Source organism: Ursus americanus, chromosome 27 (genome assembly GCF_024610735.1).
Source record: "Ursus americanus isolate L20-20 chromosome 27, mUrsAme1.1.p, whole genome shotgun sequence".
In the NCBI taxonomy this organism is placed as follows: domain Eukaryota; kingdom Metazoa; phylum Chordata; class Mammalia; order Carnivora; family Ursidae; genus Ursus; species Ursus americanus.
The window spans coordinates 39,837,820-39,864,084 of NC_142153.1; the positions used below are offsets into that span (position 1 = coordinate 39,837,820).

At 48.5% G+C, this 26,265-nt stretch overlaps 1 protein-coding gene, 1 long non-coding RNA gene and 1 pseudogene across 4 annotated transcripts in view; 1 reads left to right on the top strand and 2 right to left on the bottom strand.

Annotated features, from left to right (window-relative positions):
- Positions 1–26,265, bottom strand: part of LOC123784514 (uncharacterized) — a 127,949-nt gene that overhangs the window by 49,741 nt on the left and 51,943 nt on the right. For 2 of the 3 annotated variants that reach the window (XR_015722029.1, XR_015722030.1), the window contains exon 5: positions 12,615–13,049. This is a non-coding gene — a long non-coding RNA (uncharacterized LOC123784514). Of the gene's footprint in view, positions 1–11,568; positions 12,450–12,614; positions 13,050–26,265 lie in introns of those variants that run through there. The other variant, XR_015722031.1, reaches the window with a different exon arrangement.
- Positions 13,056–21,385, bottom strand: LOC123784513 (elongation factor 1-alpha 1 pseudogene; annotated as a pseudogene).
- On the top strand, positions 22,438–24,450 carry HELT (helt bHLH transcription factor). The gene is made up of 4 exons (XM_087856313.1): positions 22,438–22,725; positions 22,877–22,999; positions 23,270–23,366; positions 23,784–24,450. The coding sequence occupies exons 1-4, from the start codon at positions 22,438–22,440 to the stop codon at positions 24,278–24,280; spliced, it is 1,005 nt and encodes a 334-aa protein (XP_087712439.1). The 3' UTR covers positions 24,281–24,450.

Here is a 26,265-nt window from a genome sequence, read left to right on the forward strand (position 1 = left end):
TAACCGCTGTGCCACCCAGGCGCCCCCCCCTTTGTCATTTCTTTTTCTAATTTATTTGAACAATAATTTTAAATGATAAGTCATACATACCAGCATACTTGACTGATACAAAAGCAGCTTTGGCTGAATTAAACTTCGTAAAACCTCTTGCTAAAATCCTGGCTAAAATAGAACATACAATTTTCTCCTTTTCTCATCTTATTTTTTTTGCAATAGCTTCACTTGCCCTAGCAACTTGCAGTTCATATCTTCTAGAACAATTCCAATTTAGTGTCATTTTGTTATTTTTCAGTAAAATTGGTATAGAGATCACCTAAATGCAATAGAATTGTCATGTTTCTTAAGGCTTACTGAGCAAATAAATTCACAAATTAAAAAAATCGGGGCACCTGGGTGGCTCAGTCGTTAAGCGTCTGCCTTTGGCTCAGGGCGTGATCCTGGAGTTCTGGGATCGAGCCCCACATCAGGCTCCTCCGCAGGAAGCCTGTTTCTTCCTCTCCCACTCCCCCTGCTTGTGTTCCCTCTCTCGCTGGCTGTCTCTCTCTCTGTCAAATAAATAAATAAAATCTTTAAAAAAAAAAAATCTATGTCAAGAGTCCCAATTTGGAGATTAGAAAATTTGTCACTAACTGATGCAGATTAAAGAGTCTGGTGGCACAGTTAAGCATCTGACTCTTGCTTTCAACTCAGGTAGTGATCTCAGGGTCATGAAATTGAGGTCTGTGTCAGGCTCTGAGCTCAGCATGGAGTCTGTTTGGGATTCTTCCCCACCCCCCCCCCCCATTGCTCCTTCCACTTGTGTGCCCCCCCTCTCTTAAATAAACAAATAATTTTTTTTTTTAAGTAAGAATCTGGTGAAAACAGGGGCAGGAGGGTATGTAGGAGGGCACTGACCTCTGGAGAAAAGTCCAGCTGTAAGGGTGCAAGCCAGGATGGGCCTGTGGAACATCTAACTTCTTTCCCTGTGGGTGCCACCCCACTGACAGAAGGGACATCATGATTTTATAACTTAGTTCTTAGTGGAAAATGCCCCTCCTCCTATTCTTCCTGGTATTTAAGTATCTGAAGAGGGAACCTGAAAACCAAGACTAGAACAGGAAATAGCGCAGAGTTAACACTGGCAGACAAAAGGCCTATCAGCTGGGAAGAAGCCAGCAAAGGGCAAAGCCAGGCCAGAAACTGTGCGCGATCCTGGCGGCAGATCCGTCTCCTGACCCACCACAAGAGCTGGGGCCCAGCCAGAGGGTTTCAGAGCCTATTTTCACAGGACAAGCTAGGATACAGAATGAAGAAAAATTCAAGATACGGCATGAGAGAAGAGAGTTTTCTCTCCACGGAAAGATTACAGGAAAGAAACGTAAGTGACAAAGAAAGGAAAAGGGAGAACAACAGATCTATGATGGGAGACGGCCACTCTGGGTCCCTGTATTTGTAACAGAAAAAGAAGGAACAGCTACCAAGGAGTTTGGGGGTCAAGATAATCCAAGCAAATATCTCCTGAGCACTAGCAAGGTACCAGGAACTGCACCGGAAACTCAGGATATGAATAGAAGCAGATGTAAAATCTGGAGTTTACCAAACAAGTAATGATACTATAAGATAATTAGTATAGTGGAGGTATGATGAGGGAAGTGGGAAAGGTATGCCACGTATCTCCTTGGTGCCTCTCAGGAGGCGTGTCTGAGCAGTTTTTATGGAAGAAAAAGCATTTGCTAGAGGGACAGAGAAGGGAGGGTTGTTCTCAATAGAGAGCATGACAACCAGGTCAGTGTTGCTGGAGCACAGACTGTGAGATTGAGAATAGCTCAGCAGGGCCTCTGTGAAGGCCTTGGGCACCATGGGAGGGATTTTAGGCTTTGTCCTAGAGCCAGTTGGGAGTCGTCTGTAAATTCTGGGGAGGAAAGCAACATTATCTGATTGTGAGACAGAAAGATCTTTCTAGGAAATTTTCCAAATTCATTCTCCAAGGGCAGCATTACTCTCATACCAAAACCAGACAAAGACACCACAAAAAAACAAAACTACAGGCCAGTATCACCGATGAACATAGATGCAAAAATCCTCAACAAATTATTAACAAACCAAATTTAGCAATACATTAAAAGGATCATTCACTGGACCCCTGGGTGGGGCTCAGTCAGTTAAGTGTCCAACTCTTGATTTCAGCTCAGGTCATGATGTCAGGGTTGTGAGATCGAGCTAGGCATGGAGCCTGCTTAAGATCTTCTCTCTCCCTGTCCCTCTGCCCCTCCCCCCAACTTCCTCTCTCTTGTTGTGTCACTCTCTAAAAAAAAAAAGAAAGAAAGAAAAAGAAAAACAATCATTCATCATGATCAAGTGGGATTTATTCTAGGGATTCAAGGATGGTTCAATATTTGCAAATCAGTCAGTATGATACATTACATTAGCAAGTAAGAATCATATGATCATCTCAATAGATGCCGAAAAAGCACTTAACAAAATACAACATCAATTCATGATAAACTCTCACCAAAGTGGGTTTAGAGGGAACATACCTCAACATAAGAAAAAAGCCATATATGAAAAACCCACAGCTAACATCATACTCAATGGTGAAAAAACAAAAGCTTTTCCTCTAAAATCAGGAACAAGACAAAGATGTCCACTCTCACCACTTTTACTCAACACAGCACTAGAAGTCTTAGCCAGAGCAATCAGACAAGAAAAAGAAATAAAAGGCATCCAAATTGGTAAGGAAAAAGTAAAACTGTCTTTATTTGCAGATGACATGATATTATATATAGAAAATCCTAAAGACTCCACCAAAAAACTATTAGAATTGATAAACGAATTCAGTAAATTTGCAGGGAACAAAATTAATACCCAAAAATTGGTAACATTTCTATACACCAATATTGAAGTAGCATAAAAACAAATTAGGAAAATAATACCACTTACAATTGCACCAAAAAGAATAAAATACTTAGGAAGAAGTTTAAAGAAGGAGGTGAAAGGCCTATGCTCTAAAAGTTATAAAACACTGATAAAAGAAATTCAGGATGATACAAACAATGGAAAGATATACCAAGCTCCTGGATTGAAAGAATTCATATTATTAAAATATCCATACAACCCAAAGCAATCTATAGATTCAGTGCAGTCCCTACCAAAATACCAATAGCATTTTTCACAGAACTGGGAAGAATAATACCAAAATTTGTATAGAACCACAAAAGACCTCAAATAGTCAAACCTGTATGGTGACAGGTGATGACTACACTCATCATGGTGAGCGGTGACTTATGTATAAAGTTGTCAATTCACTATGATGCTCTTGAAAGAGAAGAACAAAGCTGGAAGTATCACAATCCCAAATTTCAAGACATACTACAACACTGTATAGTCAAAACAATATGGCACCGACGCAAAGAAAGATATATAGTTCAAGGGATAAGGATAGAGAGCCCAGAAGTAAACCTATGCATATATAGTCAATTAATCTATGAAAAAGGAGGCAAGAATGTAAAATGGGAAAAACACAGTCTGTTCAATAAACGGTGCTGGGAAAACTGGATAACTACATGCAAAAGAATGACCACTTTCTCACACCATACACAAAAAATAAACTTGAATGAATTAAAGACCTAAATGTGAAACCTGAAACCATAAATTCCTAAAAGAAAACATAGGCAGTAATCTCTTGGACATTCGCCTTAGCAACATACTTATGGATAGGTATCCTTATGCAAGGGAAACAAAAGCAAAAATAAACTATTGGGACTACACCAAAATAAAAAGCTTTTGCACAGCAAAGGAAACTATCAACAAAACTAAAAGGCAACTTACTGAATGGGAGAAGATATTTGCAAATAATATATCTGATTAAGAGGTTAATGTCCAAAATATGTAAAGAACTCATACAACCGAGCACCAAAGAAACACAACAATCCAATTAAAAAATGGGCAGAGGACCCGAATAGACATTTCTGCAAAGAAGACATACAGATGGCCAACAGATACATGAACAGATGCTCAACACCACCAATCATCAGGGAAATGCAAATCAAAACCACAGTGAGATATCACTTTACTTTAGTCAGAATGGCTACTATCAAAAAGAGAAGAAACAAGTGTTGGTGACGATGTAGAGAAAAAGTCGTGCACTGTTGTTGGGATATAGATATATGCACACACACACACAATGGAATACCAGTCATAAAAAATGAAATCTTGCCACTTGCAACAACATGGATGAACCTGGAGGGTATTATGCTAAGTAAAATAAGACGGAGGTACAGAGGTGAAACACACACGCACTGAGGTTCTGGGTCACAGTTATGGTGGTCTGGAAGTGGGACTGCAGAGCTAAGAGAAGGTGGTCCCCTCATGGCCCCGTGGTACGGGAGTCATGGGACAGGAGAGAATAAGCGACTCAGTAGGAGGTGGTCTCTTTAGACAAGAGCAAAAGTGTGACTTGCAGTGGAAAAGGGTAGAATGGAAAATGTTGGTGGGAAAATCCACAGGGCCACAGTGACCTACCCAGGAGGCACAGAGCAGAAGGGAGAAGGGCGAACGAAGGGGTGGAGGTGATAGTAGATGAAGGGGATGACAGCCAAAATTAGTTCATATTCCTGACCAGAACTCTATCCGGAAAGGGTCTGAGTGTTGAGATTGATGGGGGAGGAGGCTCTAACAGCTGCTTGCATCTAGCTCTCATCCTTGCTAGAGGGAGTCCTCGCTAAAGCCAGGAGCAAGCGATGGGAGTGGCCACCCAGGCCAAAGGGACCACCATGAAGAGCAAGATTCTGTTCGTGGGCACATCTCAATTTTAGGCAGAAATTAACTGAAAATCAGTTATGACACAACTGTTTCGTCTTTTCAAAATTCCTCCGCAAATACTTTTCCCTCCACACGAGTGTTCTACATCAGATCTGCTTTTACTCTTAGCGCATATACAAACAAGTTTATGGTCCAATTGGTCAATCACTGCAAACATCCGGGTAAAAAGACAGGCGTCATAGCATTATTTTTATTAAGACTGTGACCCAATTGGCTGTAAGCGTTTTATTCTCATGATTATTCTTTGATTCTAATTGCAGATTATTTTTATTATTTCTAGATTGATTCGAAGGATTTGTTTTTTCTACCAAAGAACCAGCTTTTGGATTTGGCACCACCTTTTCCTATTTACTAATTCATGAATTTCTGCTTTTTAACTGTGTTTCGTTTCTTACTTCTGCTTTTTTTTTTTTTTTTTGGCTTCTTTTCTTGTTCTCTATTCAATTTTTTCAGTTGAATATTTAATTCACTTCTTCTTCTTGATTGATTTAGTATTTAGACTATACATTTTCTCATGAGCTCTGCTTTATCTGTATTCTTTAGGTTTCATTATTGCTGGTCCCACACACCACCAGTTCCAGAAAGAGACTCCCTACAGCTTGCTTTTCTTAGATTACCTTCTTCCAAATAAAAGTCTTGACTGGCAGAATCTAGGTCAGTTCTTGTGCCCTGACTTTGAGGGTAACGGGGACACTGAATTCTGGGTTCTACCTCCAAGAGAAGAATTCATTATATGGAGACTCCCCCCACATGTGGGAGGCCATATTTGCCACAAATATGATAAATACCTTTTATAGCAGTGTCATAGAAGAGATTTATATATAGAAATTTACTCCTAACTAAAAATAATTGAAGAATCTATAACCAGAGGGGCGCCTGGGTGGCCCAGTCTGTTAGGCATCTGCCTTCGGCTCAGGTCATGATCCCCGGGGGTCCTGGGATGGAGCCCCAAGGTGGGAGGCTCCCTGCTCAGCAGGGAGTCTGTTTCTCCCTCTCCATCACTTCCCCCTTGCTTGTGCTCTCTCATATAAATAAATAAAATCTTAAAAAAAAAAAAAAAAGAATCTATAACCAGATATTCCCCTGATACCATGTTGGATGTAGCTGTTTTTTGAATGCATGCAATGTGTTCTCTAAAAATGTTGGGGCGCCTGGGTGGCACAGCGGTTAAGTGTCTGCCTTCGGCTCAGGGCGTGATCCCGGTGTTATGGGATCGAGCCCCACATCAGGCTCCTCCACTATGAGCCTGCTTCTTCCTCTCCCACTCCCCCTGCTTGTGTTCCCTCTCTCGCTGGCTGTCTCTATCTCTGTCAAATAAATAAATAAATAAATCTTTAAAATAAATAAATAAATAAATAAAATAAAATAAAAATGTTCCTACCTTTATCAAAAAATACTGTGTGATCATAAGTTTTGCCTTTCCTTTCTTCTCTTAAAATCACTTCTTCCTCCTTGTTTCTGTATCCGAAGCTCTACATGAGGCTTATACCTTCCTACCCCGTATAATAGAATCTCTTCTGATGGCTCTCTGCCTTTTCTTTATTCCTTTCTCCCAGCTATCCTACACCCTGTCCTTTCCCAACTCCAGCATGATGTTTCGGCAGCCTGCTGCCAGGGTCCAAGCTTTGTATAATCTCATGGTTCTTCCTCACTTGGCAAACACATGCTGGGTGGTGACGACCTGCTAGGCAATGTGCTTGGTTCGGGGCTACAAGGATGAGTAAGATCAAGCCTAATCATAAGAGCCCCTCAATCTAATGGGGAAGCAGACAACCACATAGAAAAATACAAGATAACCGAAGGCACTGTCATGGCGGCACCCAGGAAGAATACCGACACCAGCGTGGTGGTCAGACGGGATCCGGCGAGGCTCCTGGAAGAGGTTCCTGAACAGGGTGGTGGAAGAAAAACAGAGTTTACCCAGGACAAGAGGGCTGCTGTAAGCACAGGAAACTGCCCAGCCAGAGGCAGGGAGAGGCGGGCACTAAGGCGCCTAGCGCTCTGAGGACAAGCTGCAGATGCCTTAACACAGGACCGGAGGCTGCCTGAAATAACGCAGCAGAAGACTGGCAGCTTAGAGAAAGAGCGGACATACTGAGGAGTTGGGGTGCTTTTCTTAAAGCCTAAGGCAGGCAACTGAAGGCTTTTTTGCATCTTAGAAAGATCGCCCTAGCAACAATATACATAGAATGCACTGGAGCTTGCTGGGGGCAAGCAAAAAGTCAGGAGGCGATTGCCAAAACCCAAGAGGGAACCCGTGGGGCAATAATGATGGTGGCTGCAGGGATCCTGAGAGCGACAGCGGGGACAGGCATCAAGATGGAACCAACAGAACTTAGCAGCTGTGGGAGCAAAGCTAGAGTCACAGACGACCCCACATTTCCGTGTGCCTTGGGAGAAAGAATTGTAAAGCGAGGCTATGAGAAGAGGTGCAAATTCAGGGGAAGACGGCAGCATGCTGTTTTGAGTGTCCCGAGTTTGGGACAGCCAAGGAGTGATCGAACAAGAATCTGGAAGCGGGGAGATGCCCCAGGGGGGGCCTGATGAGCAGTACTTCTCAACCTTGGCTGCACACTGCCAGCACTTAGAAAGCTTTGAAAAACACTGATGCCTGGGCCCTGGGTCCAGAGCTTCTGATGTGATAACAGGCCTGGCTTGCGATAAAGCACCTCAGGTGATTCCAAGGGGCAGCCGGGGTTCAGGCCCTCTGGCACAGAGAGGAGGGTATGGAGCCTGCAGGGTGGCCCGCCCCTTGCTACCCCTTACCAGTCAGGTAACCATGGGGGAAGTCATTCATCTTCCCCCCCCTTGGTTTCCTCCTCCAGAAATTGAACATTTTCACACTTTCAAGAACTGAAACTATTAAATCAAACAATGTAAACTGCCTAACCCCATTCCCGAGACATACGACTGACCAGACGGGGATTCACTGCAGGCCCGAGTCTGGGGAAGCGCATAACTCTCGGCCCATGTTCCCGAAGAGAACATGGCTTTCTGCTTCCTAGGAAGTGAAAGGAGGAATCTCCCCAGCCTGTGCCAGACAGAAGGACACCCGCTGTGTGCACACAGTCTGGCAGCTCACACCATAGTCTTCAGGACTTACTGTAAGATTCGGGAGGCAGGCGGACGTCTCACCACTCGAAGCAGGGCGCCGGTGGCCAGGAGGTGGTGAGGGTAGGACACTGGAAGTGCGACAACTCTATGCACTCATGTGGGTGCTGGGCAAATATTCAGGACGCATCCCTGTGTGCCAGGCCGCTGTCCACGAGGCATTCCTTCATTCTGCAACCAATGTGACAGAGGCCCTACTGTGTGCCAGATGCCACACTAAGTTCCGGTGAAATCAAAATAAACCAGAAAGAGATGGTCTGGAGCCCTGCAGCAAACAGACCCTTCTCGACATCTGCCTCGTCTGTCCCCACACCGGCACCCCCACAGCCACTGCCATGGACACCCCTATCATTTCTCTCATGGGTTTCAGCAAGAGCCCCTCACTCTTCTCCCCATCACTGGTAGCAAGCTCCTCCAGTTCACTCTACACTCAGATTACAGATTATTTATCAAATCATCACTCAATAGCTATTTATACATAACTGCGTGATTACATGTCACAACACGAGTCCACGATGCCAGGACGATATATTAGGGGCTTCAACCAAACACAAAGGCCGGAAGGGCTTCCCTGAGGAAGTGACCACCACACTGAGAGAGGCAGGGCGAGGAGACCTCTCCAGCTTGGCCGTCTTCCCCGTGGCTCCTCCCTGCCCTGCTGCACACTCTCCCTCTGCCTCGCCTGCCCCACTGTCTGCGCCACTCGCCCCCCAGCCAACCCCACCCCACATCCTCCTCAGGGTCTCTCCTGCCCATACCCTGCGCCCTGGGCACCACTGTCCACCATCACTGCACTATCATCGGACCTCTAATTCCTCACTGCAGGGGACTCTCGCAGGGGGCCGAGCCTCTCAGGTCTGTTTCCCACTGCACTCAGCAGCTAACACGATTCCGGAAGTATTGGTCAGGGTTCAGAGAAATAACCAATAGGGTGTGTGTGTGTGTGTGTGTGTGTGTGTGTACAAGGGAGAAGGAAGGAGAGAGGTTTTTAAGGCATTGGTGCATGTAATCACGGAGGCTGGCAAGTCCCAGCCCCACAGAGGAGTGGAGGGCCGGAGCCAGAGCCCAGGTCTTCTGGCAGGAGAGTTTGGCCAGGAGCTGTGCCTAAACACTGCAGTGAGGACTGCCTAAGAAGTCATGGGGCACAAGAAACCCCACTGGAACTGGGAGGCAAAGCACTCAGAAGGGTTCCGAGCCTCCAGGGTCAGGATCCTGGTATTCACTCCTCCTCCGGGCAGCATGAAACCTACAGCAGTTGTGCCGTCACCTCTCAGTCCTGTCTCTGATGTGAGCGGTGCAATGCTAAGCTCCACTCTTGCAAGACTTAATCCTGAGCCAAGAGAAGCAAGTTCGCCAACCTGCCTTTCTTCCTTCTTCCCTCCTTTTTTTTTTTTTTTAATATTTTATTTATTTATTTGACAGACAGCCAGCAAGAGAGGGAACACAAGCAGGGGGAGTGGGAGAGGAAGAAGCAGGCTCCTAGCGGAGGAGCCTGATGTGGGACTTGATCCCGGAACGCTGGGATCACGCCCTGAGCCGAAGGCAGACGCTTAACGACTGTGCCACCCAGGCACCTCCTCCCTTCTTTCAATATATACTTTCTCCATGCCAGGCCCCGTGCCAGATGTTAAGGACACAAAGACGAGTAAGCCAGGGTTCCTGCCTCAGAGAGCTCACATTTCGGCATGTGGAGTGGCGGGGCTGTGACAGTGCTCGGTGCTGGGCGTTACCTGCCCCCTTGGCTACACTTCACACGTGACCGGTCTCCCTGGGCAGCCCTTTGTACATGCTGACTGCCTGTTCACTAATATCCTTGTCCGCCCCTTCCAATTTATACAGGAAAAATACTGTAGCCAGAGAGAGGAGGCCCCATGGCAAGACATGGCTGCTATCCAGACAGCAAGTCCAAGGCAGACAGACTCCTTCCATTTTAAACCAGCAGCCCACAGGGGTCAACCCACCTTAGAAGCTGTTGAATCGTTCCAACCACTAGAGGGCACCAGCCAACCCCAGATCTGTTCAAACCTCCAAACCTGCCCAGCACTACGCTCCCAGATCCATAATACTAATTAATACCGTTTACGTTTTCTCAAAACAAGTCTTGCAAATCAAGCAAGCTTTAAACTGATCACACAGACTTTATCCTTGAGCCAATAAGAGGGTAAGGAGCGAGGGAAGCAACTAACCTAATACAAAGAAGAAAGGCCACAGGTAAGAAATGGATCAGAACCGATGACCAAGCGTTTTTTAAAACCTATGCTCATTTTCCATCTGCCAACAGATAACCACAACATAACCTCACGTTATTGACAAGCCATTGTATAACAATGGTATCCAAATAAATGCCAGATTAGGGACCACTGCCTCAGAATCAAAGATACAGATCTAAGGACCACGCCATGGGAAATTTTTTTTTTAAGGGGGTTCATACCCAACATGGAGCCCAACATGGGGCTTGAACTCACGACCCTGAGATTAAGACTTGAGCTGAGATCAAGAGTCTTCTGCCTAACCAACTGAGCCACCCAGGCACCCCAGATATTCCTTTTAATAAGCCTGGAATGGGACCCCAGAATGCATAGTGTCAAAAATCTTTTGGTTTATAAAAGAGCTTAGAAGCTATTGCTATATAATTGGAGGATCAGAAATGTGGACATTAAGAGAGAGAAAACTGAATTCAAACATCTGCTGACTGTGGGTAACTTGTACCTTTGGGGACTGTAAGAGGAAGAGTAAGTCTACAAGGTCACTGGGCATATTGAGAACTGCCTTCCTGGTTTGGGAAATAGCAGCTACATTTGGTTGTTGGAAGGTGGGTGTGAGTTCTTAGCTGAGAAGTCTTCTTCCATGACTTTTTTTTTTTTTTCAGATTTGTGAGAACAACAGCAACTCTATTTATTTATTTTAATAATAATTTTTTATTATGTTATGTTAGTCACCATACAGTACGTCCCTAGTTTTTGATGTACAGTTCCATGATTCATTACTTGTGTATAACACCCAGTGCTCCATGCAATACGTGCTCTTCCGTGACTTCTGATCTCAGAAGGATCAAGGCTATAGCAACACCAGGCATCCTGCTGGAAAGGGGGCTGGTGTCGAGTTAGGTCAGCCTCATTTGTATTCAGCTCTACCATTTAATGGTTTTATGCCCCTGGGTCAAGCATCCTTGAATTCCCCACACCTCTCCATAAAATAAACATGATACTCATCTCATTGTGGGGATTAAATGAGCAAAGATCTGCAAAGCACTTAGTGCAAGGGAGGGAAAGGGATGCTGGCTAAGTGCTGACCATTATTATTATTAGCCTTGGAGAAAGAAGAGCAGGACACCACCCACCACTGCCCTCTGCAGGGCACCAGTGGCCTGCGCTCTGTGTGGATCTGTGGTGCTACAGGGATACCCCCCATGGCCCCAGTTGGTAGTTATGGGGACTGGTCTCTCCTGGCATGTGGTCTGAATTCATAACCTGATATCCTCATAACGCTCTTATTCTGAGTATCTCCTTCTGGAACCATTTGCACTTTGGCTCCTAGGAATCCTAGCAGCTTTCTGAGCTCTTCTCCTCCCCCTCTGATGACCCCTTCCTGGTTGGTGGCCTTCTCCCACTTTGCCAGTGAGCATCCCCCAGGATTCTGTCCTTGGCCCCCTCCCCTTCTCCCTGAAGCTCTTCGTAAGTGATTTCATCCACTGTCACCGTCTGTGGGTCCCTGGACATAGACACTGACCTTTTTATCTCAGACCTGCAGTTTCATATCTTACCTGTCTTCCAGGCACCCAGTTACAGGTGTTCATATGAGCTTTAGCATTTATAGGCCCCAAATTAAATCAGTCATCTTCTCCTACACCTTCTGCCCCATACCCATGCCCCCCTTACACCTTCCTCTTATTGCTAATCCCAGTGGGGTCACTGTGTAGTCAATTCCCCAAACCAGAAATCCAGCAATGATCTTCCCCATTCCTCTCCTGCCATGTTGAATCCTTTCCCTGGTCCTGATGATTTTCTCTCTCCAACATGTTCGGCCATCTTTAACTCTCATGCAGGACCTCAGCATCTTTATCTCAACCCATGACAGAAGCTAAATTGCTTTGTGCCAAGCCTGCCTCTCCACTCATTCCCTCCCTCAGTCCTCCTCACAATTCGTGGTCTAATAAGACTACACTGTGGTTTCCCAAAACCAGAAAGCCATTCCATGTCCTGTGCCCCTTTCTGTGCCACCCCCTTTACTGAGAGCACCCCTCCCACCAGACTTTGCTCGGCTACCTCCTACTCACTGTGGTGGGTTGAATGGTGTTTTCTCAAAAGTTATGTCCATCAGCCTTGTGGTTGTTACATTACTTGGAAAAAGGGTCTTTGCACATGTAATCAAGTTAAGGATCTCGAGATGAGTTCATCCCAGATTATCCAGGTGGGCTCTAAGTCCAATGACAAATAGGTCAAATGTCCTTATAATGTCACACGGACAGCCACGTGAAGACAGAGGCAAAGACCGGAATTATGCTGCCCCAAACCAAGAAGTGTCTGTGCCACACGGAGCTGGAAGAGACAACGAACAAAATTTCCCCTAGGTCTTCAGAGGGCCCATGGCCCTGCTGACACCTCCTTTCTGGACTTCCAGCTTCCAAAACTTAAGAAAATTCATTTCCATTGTTTGAAGTTACCACGTTTGTGGCAGCCCTAGGAAACAATACACTCACTCACCGTTCAGAACTCCGCTCACTCATCATCTCCTCCAGGAAGTCCTCTCTGAGCTCTTCTCACCATCAGCTGCCTCCTGCCAGCTTGTATCAAATTCCCTTCCCGGGTCGGCCTCACTCCATAAACTCCTGAAAGGCCGCGACCGGGTTCTGATCCCCATTGTCATTGTCATATGAGGGTTCGGCACGGTTCCAGGAAAACAGCAGGTGCTCTACCAGATCAACCCATGAGGAGGTCAGCCCCTGCACACCTCCTGGGGCCAGGCGCTGTAGCACGAACTTCACAAACGTTACCTCACAGAGTCATCTCACTAAGCTTAGGAAGGAGGTTGTCTACTCTGCTTTGTGGATGCAAATGTGCAGCGGCCTCCCGCATAAGCAGAGTTAAGATTCACATCCAGAGCTCCTGGTGAGCGTGAGCGTGGCATTTTCAGAAGACCTGTGGCCAACGAGAAGAAGAATATTGGAGAAGGGTGCAGAAAAGAAAGACTGAGTCTTAATTAGCTAGGTTTGAGACACGGCCATCCTGTGCGTGCGCGCGTGTGTGTGTGTGTGTGTGTGAGCACAAGACTGCATGTGTATGCACGTGTATGTGCGATAACAAAGGCACAGGTTATACACTAAAGATGACCTAACTCCTAATGCAGCAGAAATACATCAGAGCATCTTGAATCCTGAGGCCTGGGAGCAAGGAGTCCTGTGACAGAAAGGGGATAAGAAAGGATGAAGAGGGGGAAGGGAAAAAGGAAGGGAGACAGGAAGGTGGAGGGGTAGCTCTGCTAAGTTTGGAAACAGCATGCTTTTCCTTTCTCCTCCACCCCAGTCTCTCTGGTCCAGCCCTCAGCCCCTTCTGCTCTCAGGGCCTCAGGGCAGATGCTGAGCTCCTGCTATGGAACTTCACCAGGTACAAGGGGCTAAATAATGGCCCCCTAAAGACATCCCCATCCTAATTCCTGGAGCCTATGAATGTTACAAATGTCACCCCCCAAATAAAGGACTTTGCATAATGTGATTAAGCTAAGCATCCTAAGGTAGGCTGACCAGGTGGGTGTGAAATACAACCACAGGTATCCTTAGGAGAGAGGGGCAGGTGGGGAGGAGAAGGCGGTCTGACCCTGGAGCCACGAAGCAAGCAGATTGTGCTCTAGGCCCTCCAGAGGGAGCACAGCCCTGCTGACACTGGATTTCGCCCCGTGCTACTGATTCCAGACTTCTGGTCTCCAGGCTGTGAGAGAATAAATTTCTCTTGTTTAAAATTTATGGTAATTTGTTTACGGTGATTTGTGACAGCAGCCACGGGAAAGGAATACACCAGGTCTTCCAAAATTATACTGAATCAAAACTTATTTTCTTGACTGCATCCTTTAATTTGGTGTTACAGAGGACCAAAACCAAGTTCTATCAATTCACCCTAAGGAAAGTCCTTAATGCCCTAAGAAGCAATGAAGTTTTTAAAGGAGGGGATTTAAAATTCCTCCAATTCTTTTTTTTCTCATTAAATTTTATTTTAATGGGTCTCAAAATTCTATGACAGATTTTTGGTCAAGTTGTTTCCATTAAAAAGCACTGATTTTAAAAACTAATAACTTAAAACTGACACACACAAAAACACAAATGGTCCACAAAACATTCTCCTTTTCTTCTGAAGGTTTTACGATGCACTGTTCTCATTAACCAGTCTTTTACTATTAAACGGCCAATGACACAAACAGTTCTGAGACTTTTCTTCCACCACTGACTACGGGTGGCAGATATTGGGGATAATATTCATTTAGCCTTCGGAGCTTTCTGGGCAGACTTGGTGGCCTCGCCAGCTCTAGCTACCTTCTTGTCCACTGCTTTGATAATGCCCACAGCAACCGTCTGTCTCGTGTCACGAACAGCAGAACAGCACAGAGGAGGACAGTCAGAGAAGCTCTCAACACACATAGGCTTGCCCCGAACCATATCAACAATGGCAGCATCACCAGATGTCAAGAACTTAGATCATCATTCTGGAAAAAAGCTGGAAGATGGTCCCATCTTCTCCCTTGGCTCAGCAAACTTACAAGCAATGTGAACTCTGTGACAATCCAGCACAGGTGCCTATCCAGCACTGATTTGGCCTGGATGGTTCAGGACAATCACCTGAGCTCTGAGGCCAGCTGCTTCCATGGGTGGGTCGTTTTTGCTGTCACCAGCCACACTGCCACGACGAACACCTTTGACAGATACGTACTTGACATTAAAGCCCACACTGTCCCCAGGAAGAGCCTCCCTCAAAGCTTCAGGGTGCATTTCAACACACTTGACTTCAGCTGTAACACTGACTGGAGCAAAGGTGACCAGCATACCAGGTTTAAGAACACCAGTCTCCACTCGGCCCACAGGGATGGCACCAATACCACCAATTTTGTAGACGTCCTGGAGAGGCAGACACAAGGGCTTGTCAGCTGGACGAGTCAGTGGCAGAATGCCATCCAGAGCTTCAGGCAGTGTGGTTCCACTGGCTTTGCCATCTTTACGGGTGACTGTCCATCCCTTGAACCGAGACATGTTAGCACTTGGCTTCTGCATGTTGTCACCATTCCAACCAGAAATGGGCACAAATGCTAACATGTTGAGGTTGTAGCCAATTTTCTTAATGTAGGTGCTGACTTCCTTAATGATTTCCTTGTATCTCTTCCGGCTGTAGGACAACTCAGTGGAATCCATTTTGTGAACACCAACAATTAGTTGTTTCATACCCAGTGTGTAAGCCAGAAGGGCATGCTCATGGATGTGCCCATTCTTGGAGAGACATGCTTCAAATTCACCAACACCAGCAGCAACAATCAGGACAGCACAGCAAGCCTGAGATGTGCCTGAAATCATGTTTTTTAAAAAGTCTGCGTGTCCTGGGGCATCAGTGATGGTCACATAGCACTTGCTGGTCTCGAATTTCCACAGGGAGATATCAATGGTGATACCACATTCACATTCGGCTTTCAATTTATCCAAGACCCAGGCATACCTGAAGGAGTCTTTTCCTATCTCAGCAGCCTCTTTCTCAAATTTTTCAATTGTTCTTTTGTTGGTCCCACCACATTTGTAGATCAGATGACCAGTAGTGGTAGACTTGCCTGAATCTATGGGTCCAATGACAGCGATGTTGATGTGAGTCTTTTCCTTTCCCATTCTGGTTTAAGTTGAGCGGTGGTTTTCAAAACACCTGTGTTCTGGCGGCAAACCCATTGCAAAAAAGCTAAAATTCCTCAAATTCATGTCTCATTGGTAAGACTAATGTAAAGAAATAGAGTGGACTAAAACTGTAAGCAGTGGGGTACAAACTGGGGGGTGGGAGGGGGTCAACAAACAGGCAAATTTCAAATGAGGGTCTGCCCTTAAGGGCTATCCCCATAGTAGGGTCCTTCTTTTGACACATGAGAACTTATGGAGTCTTCAAGCACCCTACATTTGTTCTCAGTGGCTCCGATGTCACGCCATCCAATGCCTGGCACACAGTGAATGCTGGATCTGGTGGCGAATGAATGAAGAGGAATGGGAGGAAGGGGAGGAGCCAAGCTGCAGGAACTGATTGGATCAGGTGACCCATCCTCAGATCTCTGTGATTACAGCCCATACCATGGAACTGTTATTAACATTCCTGTAATGTACATTTCTCCCCAACCTGAATCTTTTCCCCAAGTTCTCTGTCATGTATTGTAATTTACAATAATTTCTTATTTTCAGTAACGTACACCTCTAGTTTTCTGTGCAAATTTACCCCGTAGAACAGATGAAATCTTCATGCTATAGAAAGAGCCAAAGCTCCTCAGGGGTAACTTCTGGATGGCCACTCAAGTTAACCAAGAGCAAAAAGCTGTAATTATCAACCCAAAAGAAAGCCAGCTGCCTAGAATAATCAAAGCCCATAAGGGACACCATTCACAACTTTTCTAAGCAATGTTAACATCAAAATATGGATAACAACAGCCTCATCTCTCCTGCAATCTCCCTAAAGGTATTATTTCTCAATAGTTATGTTTACACTCCCCCTAGTCTTACAGTTCTTTTTAAAGTCCGAAATAAAGGGTAAAATAGGACAACATGGGGTCCTGTGAGAGACTGCCTATAGAATTAGCTGGAGCATGGACGTCAAAAATTCCTCAGGGCTCCTCTCCCAGTTTTTGCTTCATTTAATGACACAATGTTGAAAAACGACATTTGAGAGCATCAGCTACTTTCAAGTACTACATAGACAAGAAGGAAAGAAATCATTGAGTACAGGAGACAGTACTTAAGGAAAGTACTGCAAATGCCCTATAGAATATCTGGACAAGCAGAGCTACAAAGCCCCCTTTGTTCATGGGAAACCTTTCAATCTATGCAATTAATTCGTACCACCTAGGATAGCCTGGAAGGCTCCACTACCTTTGCTCCGCCGCCGCCGCTCCGGGGTGGCCCTTCCTACCTGGGATCTGCCCATCAGGTAACCATCAGTTGTTAAATACCAAATGGGGCCTCCAGCTTCAGCTAGTGCGGCGCTTCTGGAACTCGGGCGTCCACAGAGGATCTCGTTCAAATGCAGATTCTGATTCAGTTAGGACAGGGGCGGAGCCTGAGGGTCTGCATTTCTAATGAGCTCCCAGGTGGTGAGGACGCGGCTGGGGTGAGAAGAACGTTTGAGTGGCAAGGGATTAGAGCACTTTGTTTTTCCTTAAAACAAAAACAAACCAATTTGTGAAGGCATCAGATTCTAGTAGCAGGTGTGACGTGTCAAGATTTCCATAAGGGTAGAGAAGCTGAAACACATCTGGATAAAGGGAGGTGCTAATTAGCAAGTGTGGTTTCAGAGCCGCTGCCCCCGTTCAGCAAAGACTGTCAGGTACTGTATCTAGAAACAGAAAGCAAAGAACTAAGTGCTTCAGAGACAAGAACAAAGCAGATAGGGACAAAGCCCTGGGAAATCTATGATGAATACAGGTTTCCCAAGTCCCTGGACTCCTTCCAGATGAAGCAACACCTTTGTGTGTGTCCTCATGGTTGGAGAGATTGCAGTTCCCTGGCCCTCCTCATCTTCGCCAGGTTGCATGACAGGCACTGTCCCCGCCACACATGTCCTGTTGATCCCATCACTGAGTTGAGAATACTACTGGCCATCAGAGAGGGGTGAGGAATCGGGGATGCTGAGTAAGGAAAAGTCCAGAGAAGTTGCCAGCCCAAGAGGATACCTGATGCACGCCTGCTAGAATAGGCATTGGTAGCGACCGCTGTGTTGAGGATACTGGACTGGGGCCATCAATAGAATATTTTCTCCTGTCTTAGAGTACCGGCCCATGGGATATGACCTTTCCTGCTGGGTATTCCCAGCTTCTGGCTCCTATCAGGGCTCACCATGCTGTCATCACAGGACTTGTGAGAAGCAGGAGCACATAAAGGAGGCTCACGGACACAGCTGATGCCTCCGACAACAATCACATCAGCCAAAGGCAGCAGGATGTCCTGCAGAATGCTTGCCAGTGCCAAATCACAGTGTCCCTGACTAGATTCTCCTGCACAGTAACAGCCAGGAAGCTGGAGCAGTCGGCCCTGGAGGGCACACAGCAAATCAACAAACGGGGGAACACTTTGAGACAGCAGCTTGCTGGGCACCACCGCACAATATCAGGTCCCCTCCTAGCCCCTCAGACTCTCCCGTAGTAAAATGGTGTGTGGGATTTGATGGTCTTTCAGGCTCCTCTCAGAGGAAACATCCTGCCACCCCATATTCCGTGATGCTACTCACTTCAGAAAGAGAGCCTAGGAATTCGATTCCCTTCATCTCTTGTCTTGCTGGTACCTCAGGAATGGAGTAGGGGCAGCCAGAGCTGTGTTTTCTCTGCTCTCTGGCAAGACTCACATTGTCTCACTTGATTAAATCCCCAGTCCCATTAATGAAACTAGAAAAACCTGCTTTGAGTTTTAAAGGTGAGAGTTGGAGGGAGAAATTTGAAATCACCCAGAACACTTTGTCTTAGAGCAATTTGGCTGAAATTACCAAATACTCACTACATTTTTCTCTATTCATTTCCTCTTCCCCTTCCCAAATCCATAAATCCTCAGTTTCTAGAATTGGGAAGAAACCCAAAAGAATCCATCTTTTCAGTGTTTGGAAGCTACGGGTCAACTCTATAAATAAATTTTTTAAAAAAGAGCAATATTCACAACAATAACATACATATTCTGCTTGGGATTGTGGTATTCTCCAACAAAGGTCTTCAGATACTAGGAGTCTAAGTGCAGACTAATTTAATTAGCATTGTCTAATTTCTAAGTAGTCTTCCTAGTTCTGCTTTGCTGCTAGTGTTTGAGCCATTTGAAATGACTCTGATGTTAAGAAGCTTCTGCATTTAGAGGCTTTTTCAGTCTCGCACACACAGAGAGGACCCCGCAGGCCAGCAAGCACCAAGTGATGTCACCTGCAAGAGGGGGCATCTACCGCCACAATCATGTGTCCAGTTTGGGTCAATTTAACAAACCTCAGGAGAAAGTACTGTGGCCTTTTCAGGAGAGGGAAGCTTTCTTAAAGAAAAACAAACAAACAAACAACAACCATGAAATGAATGAAAATATCACACAAGGGCACAGACCCCAAAAAATACTACCACATGAGAGCCACTGAAGAAGAGACTTCTAGGCAAAATGAAACTATGAATTGAGTATTTCAGTCTTATTTTAGGTGACTTGCTTATATTTACTTATTTCATTTCAGTGGCCACCTTGCGACCTAGTAGATACACTCATTGTTTCCATTTTACAGAAGAGGACACTGAGGCCCAGCCCAAAGTCTGGCCCTGCTGGTAGGGGTGGAGCTGGGATGTGAACACCTGTTGGGCTCCAGCCCCCACAGATCATGACTCTGCTTGGTTCTGGGTGGGAATTAGGTCAAGATCAGGGAAGGCTTTATCACCATCCTGCAGAGAAAGATACAAGAGAAGACGGCCATGAGGGTCCAGGTGCCCCACTTTCTGACAGGTGACTGGAGCCTTCAGGCTGGGGCAGAATACAGTCCTTGCCTCACCTGAACCGGGTGAGGCATTCCCCCTCTCCCAGAAAGGGCTGCAGCCGCTGGAAGACGTGGTAAGGAAGGGCGCGCCTGCACCCCACCTCCACCCACCTACCCACCTTCACTTGGACCCCCAGCCAAGCCACACTCAGGTACTTACAGCCCTGGGCAGGCCCCGGAGCCCCGCTCTGCGAGCAAACATGAGAAATTAAACAGTTTGCACAGAATGAAATTTGGCCCTTGGAAGGTGCCTGCAGCTGGTGGTTAACACCAGCAGTAAGAGGATCAACGCCTAGTCCGCTGGCTTAAAGGGGGGGTGGGCTGGGGTGAGAAGTGTGCGCACTCCCTTTTACCCATTCACGTTAGTTAATTTGGATGATAAGGGTTCCTGTTAAATCCCTTTGTGTGCGAGTGAATATACTGAAATCGACAACCCCTGAGAGGGCACCCGGGGCTGGCAGAGCGACCTGCGGAAGGGTGCAGGTCGTGTCCAATCTGGCGCGATGTAGAAGAGAAACGTCCTGACCAGACTGAAAGCAAGTCGGCAAAGGGACACCCTAAGGGTGCGTGGTGCCTACCGAGCCCCACACCTCCCAGGCCATGGCGGGTGGGCCGCTCTCTTCCCCAAGGCCCAGCACCCCAGGCCCGCCTCTGCGCCCTCGCAGTCCCCTAGGTCCTACCAGTGAGCGAGGCTCCTCCTTAGCCACCTCTGCCAAGGACTAATGACACCCAAAGGGAGAGCCCGGGCCCTGCCGTAGCCCAGCAGAGTAGAGAGAATTTAGGCAAGGTGGGGGGCAGAAAAGCTGGGAAGGAGAGATGTCGGTTGTTCTCAGATGGAACAGATGAGGAAAAGGTGAGCTCAGTAGCTCTAGAGCAGGTCGTAAAACAAACACCATTCTTATAGTTTCCATCTGCAAGAAACCTCACACCCCACCTCTACCCCGCACGCCTGGAGCCCCCGGTGTGCGGGTCCGAGGCAGCAAACGCGAGCGAGCCCTGCGGGTGGGGGAGGAGGCCCCCGCCGCTGGCCAGGCTGCCCGCAGGGGCGCAGGAGGCGGAGAGAGTTCCCAGCCGCCGCTGCCCCCCTCCTTCCCCTCGGCCCGTCCAGCAAATTTCTTTCCTAGTTTCTGTTCGTGCCTTCCCTCCCTCCTCCTCCCCCGATATATTCGCTCTCTAAAACCATAAAAAAGAGATCAACTTCCCTAACTTCACGGAGCCCTTTTCAGTGACAAATATTGATGCCCAAAGTGTCTGCGCTCTCCCGCCCCCAAACGTTAAGAAAAGGCGCCCGCGAAAGGGGGACATAAAAAGTTAACAATGCTGTGAAAATATGTTTGCAGAAAATAGACAATCGTTGGATTAAACGTATTCAAGTATGAAATAATGCCTTTTTGTGTCAAAACTTGGGCGATGGGCGGGTACAAAAGTTCCCTGTGGCAGCTACTTGCTCCCTTTGTGAGCCGTGCGCTTTGGCGTCTCCACTTGGGCGCATTACTCAGAGCACTCTAAGCGCGATTGTTTCTCCCTTTCTAATGACATTTACCGGATCAAAACATGCTGTTAATTCGATCAGAAGGCTTCACCCTCCCTGACAAAGCCACAATAATTTCTCCTGAAGTTTGTTAAATTGACCAAAATTAGGCAAATGAATAGGGGTCTGTAGGCGCCCCCTCTCGCAGGTGACGTCGTATAATGCTCGCCTGGGCCAGCTGCATTCCCCCTTTTCTTCTCGGCCCACTCTTCTCCGTGTTGCCCCCCCATCCTCCCACCCCCCCCTCACTCACACACGCACACACATACATACACACACGCCTGCCTGTCTCTCCTCCCCCACCCTCTGGCATTATTAAAATTTAGCCCAATGAAACTATTCATACTTTTCAATGGACATTTTCGTGTAGGATAATAGGCTACAAATTGAGCCTCTTCCCCCCGCGAAGAAAGAGCCCGGGGGGGGGGGAAGAAAGCAAGCGACGTGGTCAGGGAGTAGGGGGGAGCGTCGCGTGCCAAAGACCGGCGGGAGGGGCGAGGCGAGGCGGGAGCCTCGTGTGCCAGCCGTAGCCCCACACCTGCCGGGATGTCCGGACAAATAAAGCGGTGTAAACAAAAAGGGGGGAGATGGACGTGTCACCAAGTCGTGTGAGAAAAGCCTGGGAACAAACGGGGCGCCTCCGTCTCCAAGAGCTCTCCCTTGAACCCGGCGGAACAGCCTATTAAAGGCTTACTTAATTACTTTAATGACTCTGGACAGGCTTTAAAACGCACTCGGCGCTGGGACTGCGGGCTTGCTGGGATTTGTAAACAGGCAATCGTGTGAGACTCAGCGGTGGGACTAAAGGAGGCGACACTGTTTTGTGAGGATCCTCGCCCCCCGGTGCCCGCGGCCGCTGCGCCCCGGCGCTCTGCGCCTGCGGCTGCTGCAGGCGCTCGCTCGCCCGCCGGCTCCAGTTTACCGCCTCCTTTTCCCGCCCGGGCTGTTGCCATGCAAATGTTATTCCCCCGCCGATCACGTGTCCTTTGAAGGGCCACGTGGATTAACAAAGCTGATCTGCCCCCAGCTCGCCCCCCTCGGCTGCTAATTTTTTTTTTTTAACTTCTTTAAAACTGATCTTGAATGCATACATCCCCCAAACGCAGCTCCCCTAATCCTATGGAATAATTCAACTCGTGAATGCACTTGGAGCCCTAGATGACCGCTTTATAAGGCAGTCCCTCGGAGTTGGGAGGCTGCAGTCTACCTGGGACACTCGAGGAGGCACACGAGGCGGAAAGTGGACGGGTGACTCGCGCCACCGCCTCTCCCGAGGGCGCGTAGAGCAGGATGTCAGACAAGCTCAAGGATCGCAAAGTGAGTCGGCTGAGCCCAAACAGCCCTGACTCCCCGAGCCGCCACCTGGCTGGACCGACGGCAGGGACGCGGCACACGCGACTCTCGTGCGGAGGAATCTTGAGTGGTTTGGGAGGGAATGAGGTTAGAGACAGGAGACTGCTCAACTCCGGAGGAGCCCACGCCCGAGACTGGTGGCCACCTCCCCAGTGCCTGGCGCTCAGCCTGACGGCGTGGCTGGAGAGGGTAGGGCGGCTGGAAGAGGAGCGCACCAGCCTGGCTGTGAGAGGGCAGAGCTCATTGACCCTTATGTGGAGGAGCAGGGAGCCCTTCCGGGGGGAGTCCCTGGGCAGCGTTGAGGGCTGGGAAGACGGCTGACACGCAGCTACAGCCATGCCTTTGACGACTCCCTGGGCACCACTATCCTAAACGTACAAACCTCTGTTCGCAGAGAACCCCCGTCTCCCACAAAGTGATAGAAAAGCGAAGGAGGGACCGGATTAACCGCTGCTTGAACGAGCTGGGCAAGACTGTGCCCATGGCCCTGGCGAAGCAGGTAATGTCAGAGGCCGAGCTTACAGAGCCAGGCGCTGGGGATCCTCTGCTGCCACTCTCGGCAGGGGTGCAAGGAGTCTGGAGACGGAAAGGGGCTTTCCTGCGGGCCCTTGCCCCTGGGGACCCGAGCGCCGAGTGAGCACCAGGCGGCCCTCTGCGCAGATCCACTGCAGCGCCCTGTTAGCTGCTCCAGATAAAACCGTGCACCCAGCCTGCCCGGGTTGGCTTGCGCCCGTTGGGTCGCTGCGAGGAGCCCCTCCTCCTTTTGCAGAGTTCTGGGAAGCTGGAGAAGGCGGAGATCCTCGAGATGACCGTTCAGTACCTGAGAGCCCTGCACTCCGCTGATTTTCCTCGGGGAAGGGAAAAAGGTGGGCGCGGATTTGGCAAAAGGGAACCTGGGCAGGGAGCGTTCGCATAGAGACTTGGGGGTGGGAGTGAAGGCCTTCACTAGAGGTCTCCACTCTGGATGCAGCCGAAGGGGGGGGGGGTCGAGGTTCTACGTAAGCAAAGGCGGACGGGTGGGGGGACAGGTTTCTAGGGATGCTGTTTCCGTCGCCTCCTCTCTGGTGGGGAAGAGTGGGGTCGTTTGCTTGCGCTTTTGCGGTCTCCAGACTGGGGTAAGAGAGGACAGGCCTCAAATGGGAACTCCGGCCAGAAAACTTGATGGGAGGGATGTGCCTGGTACCCACCTCGGGCTCCCGGTGGGGAAGGGGCTGCTCACGGTTTTTTTGTTTGTTTTGTTTTGTTTTTTTTCCTTTCTGCGGGTTGACTCGCCCCTCCAGCAGAACTGCTAGCGGAGTTTGCCAACTACTTCCACTACGGCTACCACGAGTGCATGAAGAACCTGGTGCATTACCTCACCACCGTGGAGCGGATGGAGACCAAGGACACCAAGTACGCGCGCATCCTCGCCTTCTTGCAGTCCAAGGCCCGCTTGGGCACCGAACCTGCCTTCCAGCCGCTAGGTTCGCTTCCAGAGCCAGATTTCTCCTATCAGCTACACCCAGCGGGGCCCGAGCTCGCAGGCCACAGCCCCGGGGAGGCCTCCGTTTTCCCGCAGGGCGCTGCCCCCGGGCCCTTCCCCTGGCCGCACGGCACGGCCCGCAGCCCGGCGCTGCCCTACCTGCCCAGCGCGCCCGTGCCGCTCCCGAGCCCCGCGCAACAGCACAGCCCCTTCCTGGCGCCCGTGCAGGGGCTGGACCGGCACTACCTCAACCTGATCGGCCACGCCCACCCCAACGCCCTCAACCTGCACCCCTCCCAGCACCCCACGGTGCTCTGACGCTGCCTCTCCCTGCAGATTTCTCCGAGCGTCGGACGCTGCTTAGGAGAAACACTGTATTTTGTACAGGTGTAAATATTGTGCCAACAAAATTCCCCTGGGTGGGGGAAGGCCGCGAGCAAATTAGTCTTCTGAAGGATCTCCCTCCTGGCAATAAACGATTTCTGGTAAAGACCAAGAGATGGATTTCTTTGTTACCTTCTGCTCCTCCACAACCGCCCCTGGAGGTGCCGAGGACGCGAGTCCGATAGGGCCAAGGTGATGCTCTTCAGTACTTGGGGGCAGGGGGCGCTGCCGGGTCTGAGGAGGAGGGAGGAAAGGCTAAATGGAGCTTCGCTTCGGGGAGAGAAGTCGTGGCTCCCTCGGGGCTCCAGACCCTCACCCGACAGGTGCGCACCTTGGGCATCTGCCTCGAAGCAGGGCGCGCGAAGAAGAACTGGGCCCTTGACTCTGAGAAAATGCAAGCCAAGGACCCGCCCCACACTGGCTTTAGCGGACTTGTGCCCGCTGCGACCTGGGCGCCCTTCCTACCGCGAGACCAGGCCGGGGGGCGCGCGCGCGCACCACGCGCGGGCTGGCCTGGAGAGCGGCGCGACTCAGGCCAGCGGCACGCGTGACTAAGTTTACAGCTCTAACACGTCTCCGAAAAACAAAACAGGAGGTAACTTCTGAGTTATGGCTCAAAAGCAACAGACGACGAAGTTTGTTACTTTAGGATGACAGCTACTCGGCGCCGCGGGAGGGTTCAGGGAAGCCTGCCTTGCCTTTTTACGCACAGATCAGCTCAGCCTCAGGGACGCTAGGCAACCGGGTGAGCAGCCGGCAACGACCGGGTCAGGAGACGCGCTCTCCGGGGGACGGTTCCCTCTGCAGATCCCCACCATCCGCCACCGTAGGGGGTCGGTCGCTGGGCAGTCTGTTCTGGTTCTCGGGCCCAAGGAGAAAAAGCCTCCTTTCCCCCTTTCCCCCTTTCCCGGGGGAGGCTGGATTTTAACCTTCTGCTCAACCCTGTACGTCGTGTGGAGTTTTCGGGGCCCAGGGGACGCTTGTCCAGTCATCTTTAGGAGATTAGGGTTTTCAGTTCTAATTGGATCTGTGCCCTACCCACAACACAGCGATACACTTAGAATAGCAAACAAAAGTCATGTTTTTTTAAAGGCCCAAATAGCAAAACGAGCCTGCTATTGTTTTATGTAAACCGGTAAAATGAACAAGGTAGCCAAACGGCTAATGTGTTTGTGGTGACTGAAATTTTTTTCCTTCCTTGATTTTTTCCCCTTTGTTCCTATATTTCCTTTTTTATTCCCTAGCTCTGATACCCTTTAAATAAATAATTTGAAATTATGTAGCAGGTTTTCCTGTTTCCAGAGGCCATTTAACCAAACGACAATGATTTGTGTTCTCCCCGATTAGCTGAAGAACAATAAATTAACTTATTCCATTTCTGTGGACAGGGTGTAAGGGAGCTCTGACCTAGACTATTTACTGAGGTCACGGAATAGGATGACCTGCAATTTGTAAACCATCAAACTTGATTTATACAGACAGGCCAAAAGAAAAAAAGAAAAAAAAAGAAACCCTCTTCATTACATTGCCCATAAAGTGAAATTTAAATGTGCATTGAGGGGGCAGGGGAAATCTAGAAACCTTAGAAAAGGTCTTGCAAATAAGGAGTTCTTGCCCTAACATATACTCCATGTCACTACAATACTTACCTATAAAATGTGAGATGCAAATACTTCCTTCCCTTACCAACTGATAGGGCTGGAGTCTGAAAGCCAATGTCAGGCCAGGAGGCCTTCCGGATCACAAATATACATTGCGCGGTATGGGACGCAAGTGAATTATGCAGAAATGGGAGAATGCATGGTGCCTATTATTGGAACACATGTCTTACACCCATTTTCATCAGCGCTGGATACAGAATATGAAGAAGGCCTTTCAGGCTTTTTTTCGCTGAGCATTAAGCCAATCTGAATTCCCTT

Excerpts from the sequence above, each read along its gene's own strand:
- HELT (XM_087856313.1), top strand. The coding sequence starts at position 22,438 with ATGTCAGACAAGCTCAAGGATCGCAAAGTGAGTCGGCTGAGCCCAAAC. Across the intron at positions 22,726-22,876 it reads AGGAGCGCACCAGCCTGGCT|ACAAACCTCTGTTCGCAGAG; the intron begins GTGAGAGGGCAG and ends TATCCTAAACGT. Across the intron at positions 23,000-23,269 it reads CCATGGCCCTGGCGAAGCAG|AGTTCTGGGAAGCTGGAGAA; the intron begins GTAATGTCAGAG and ends CTCCTTTTGCAG.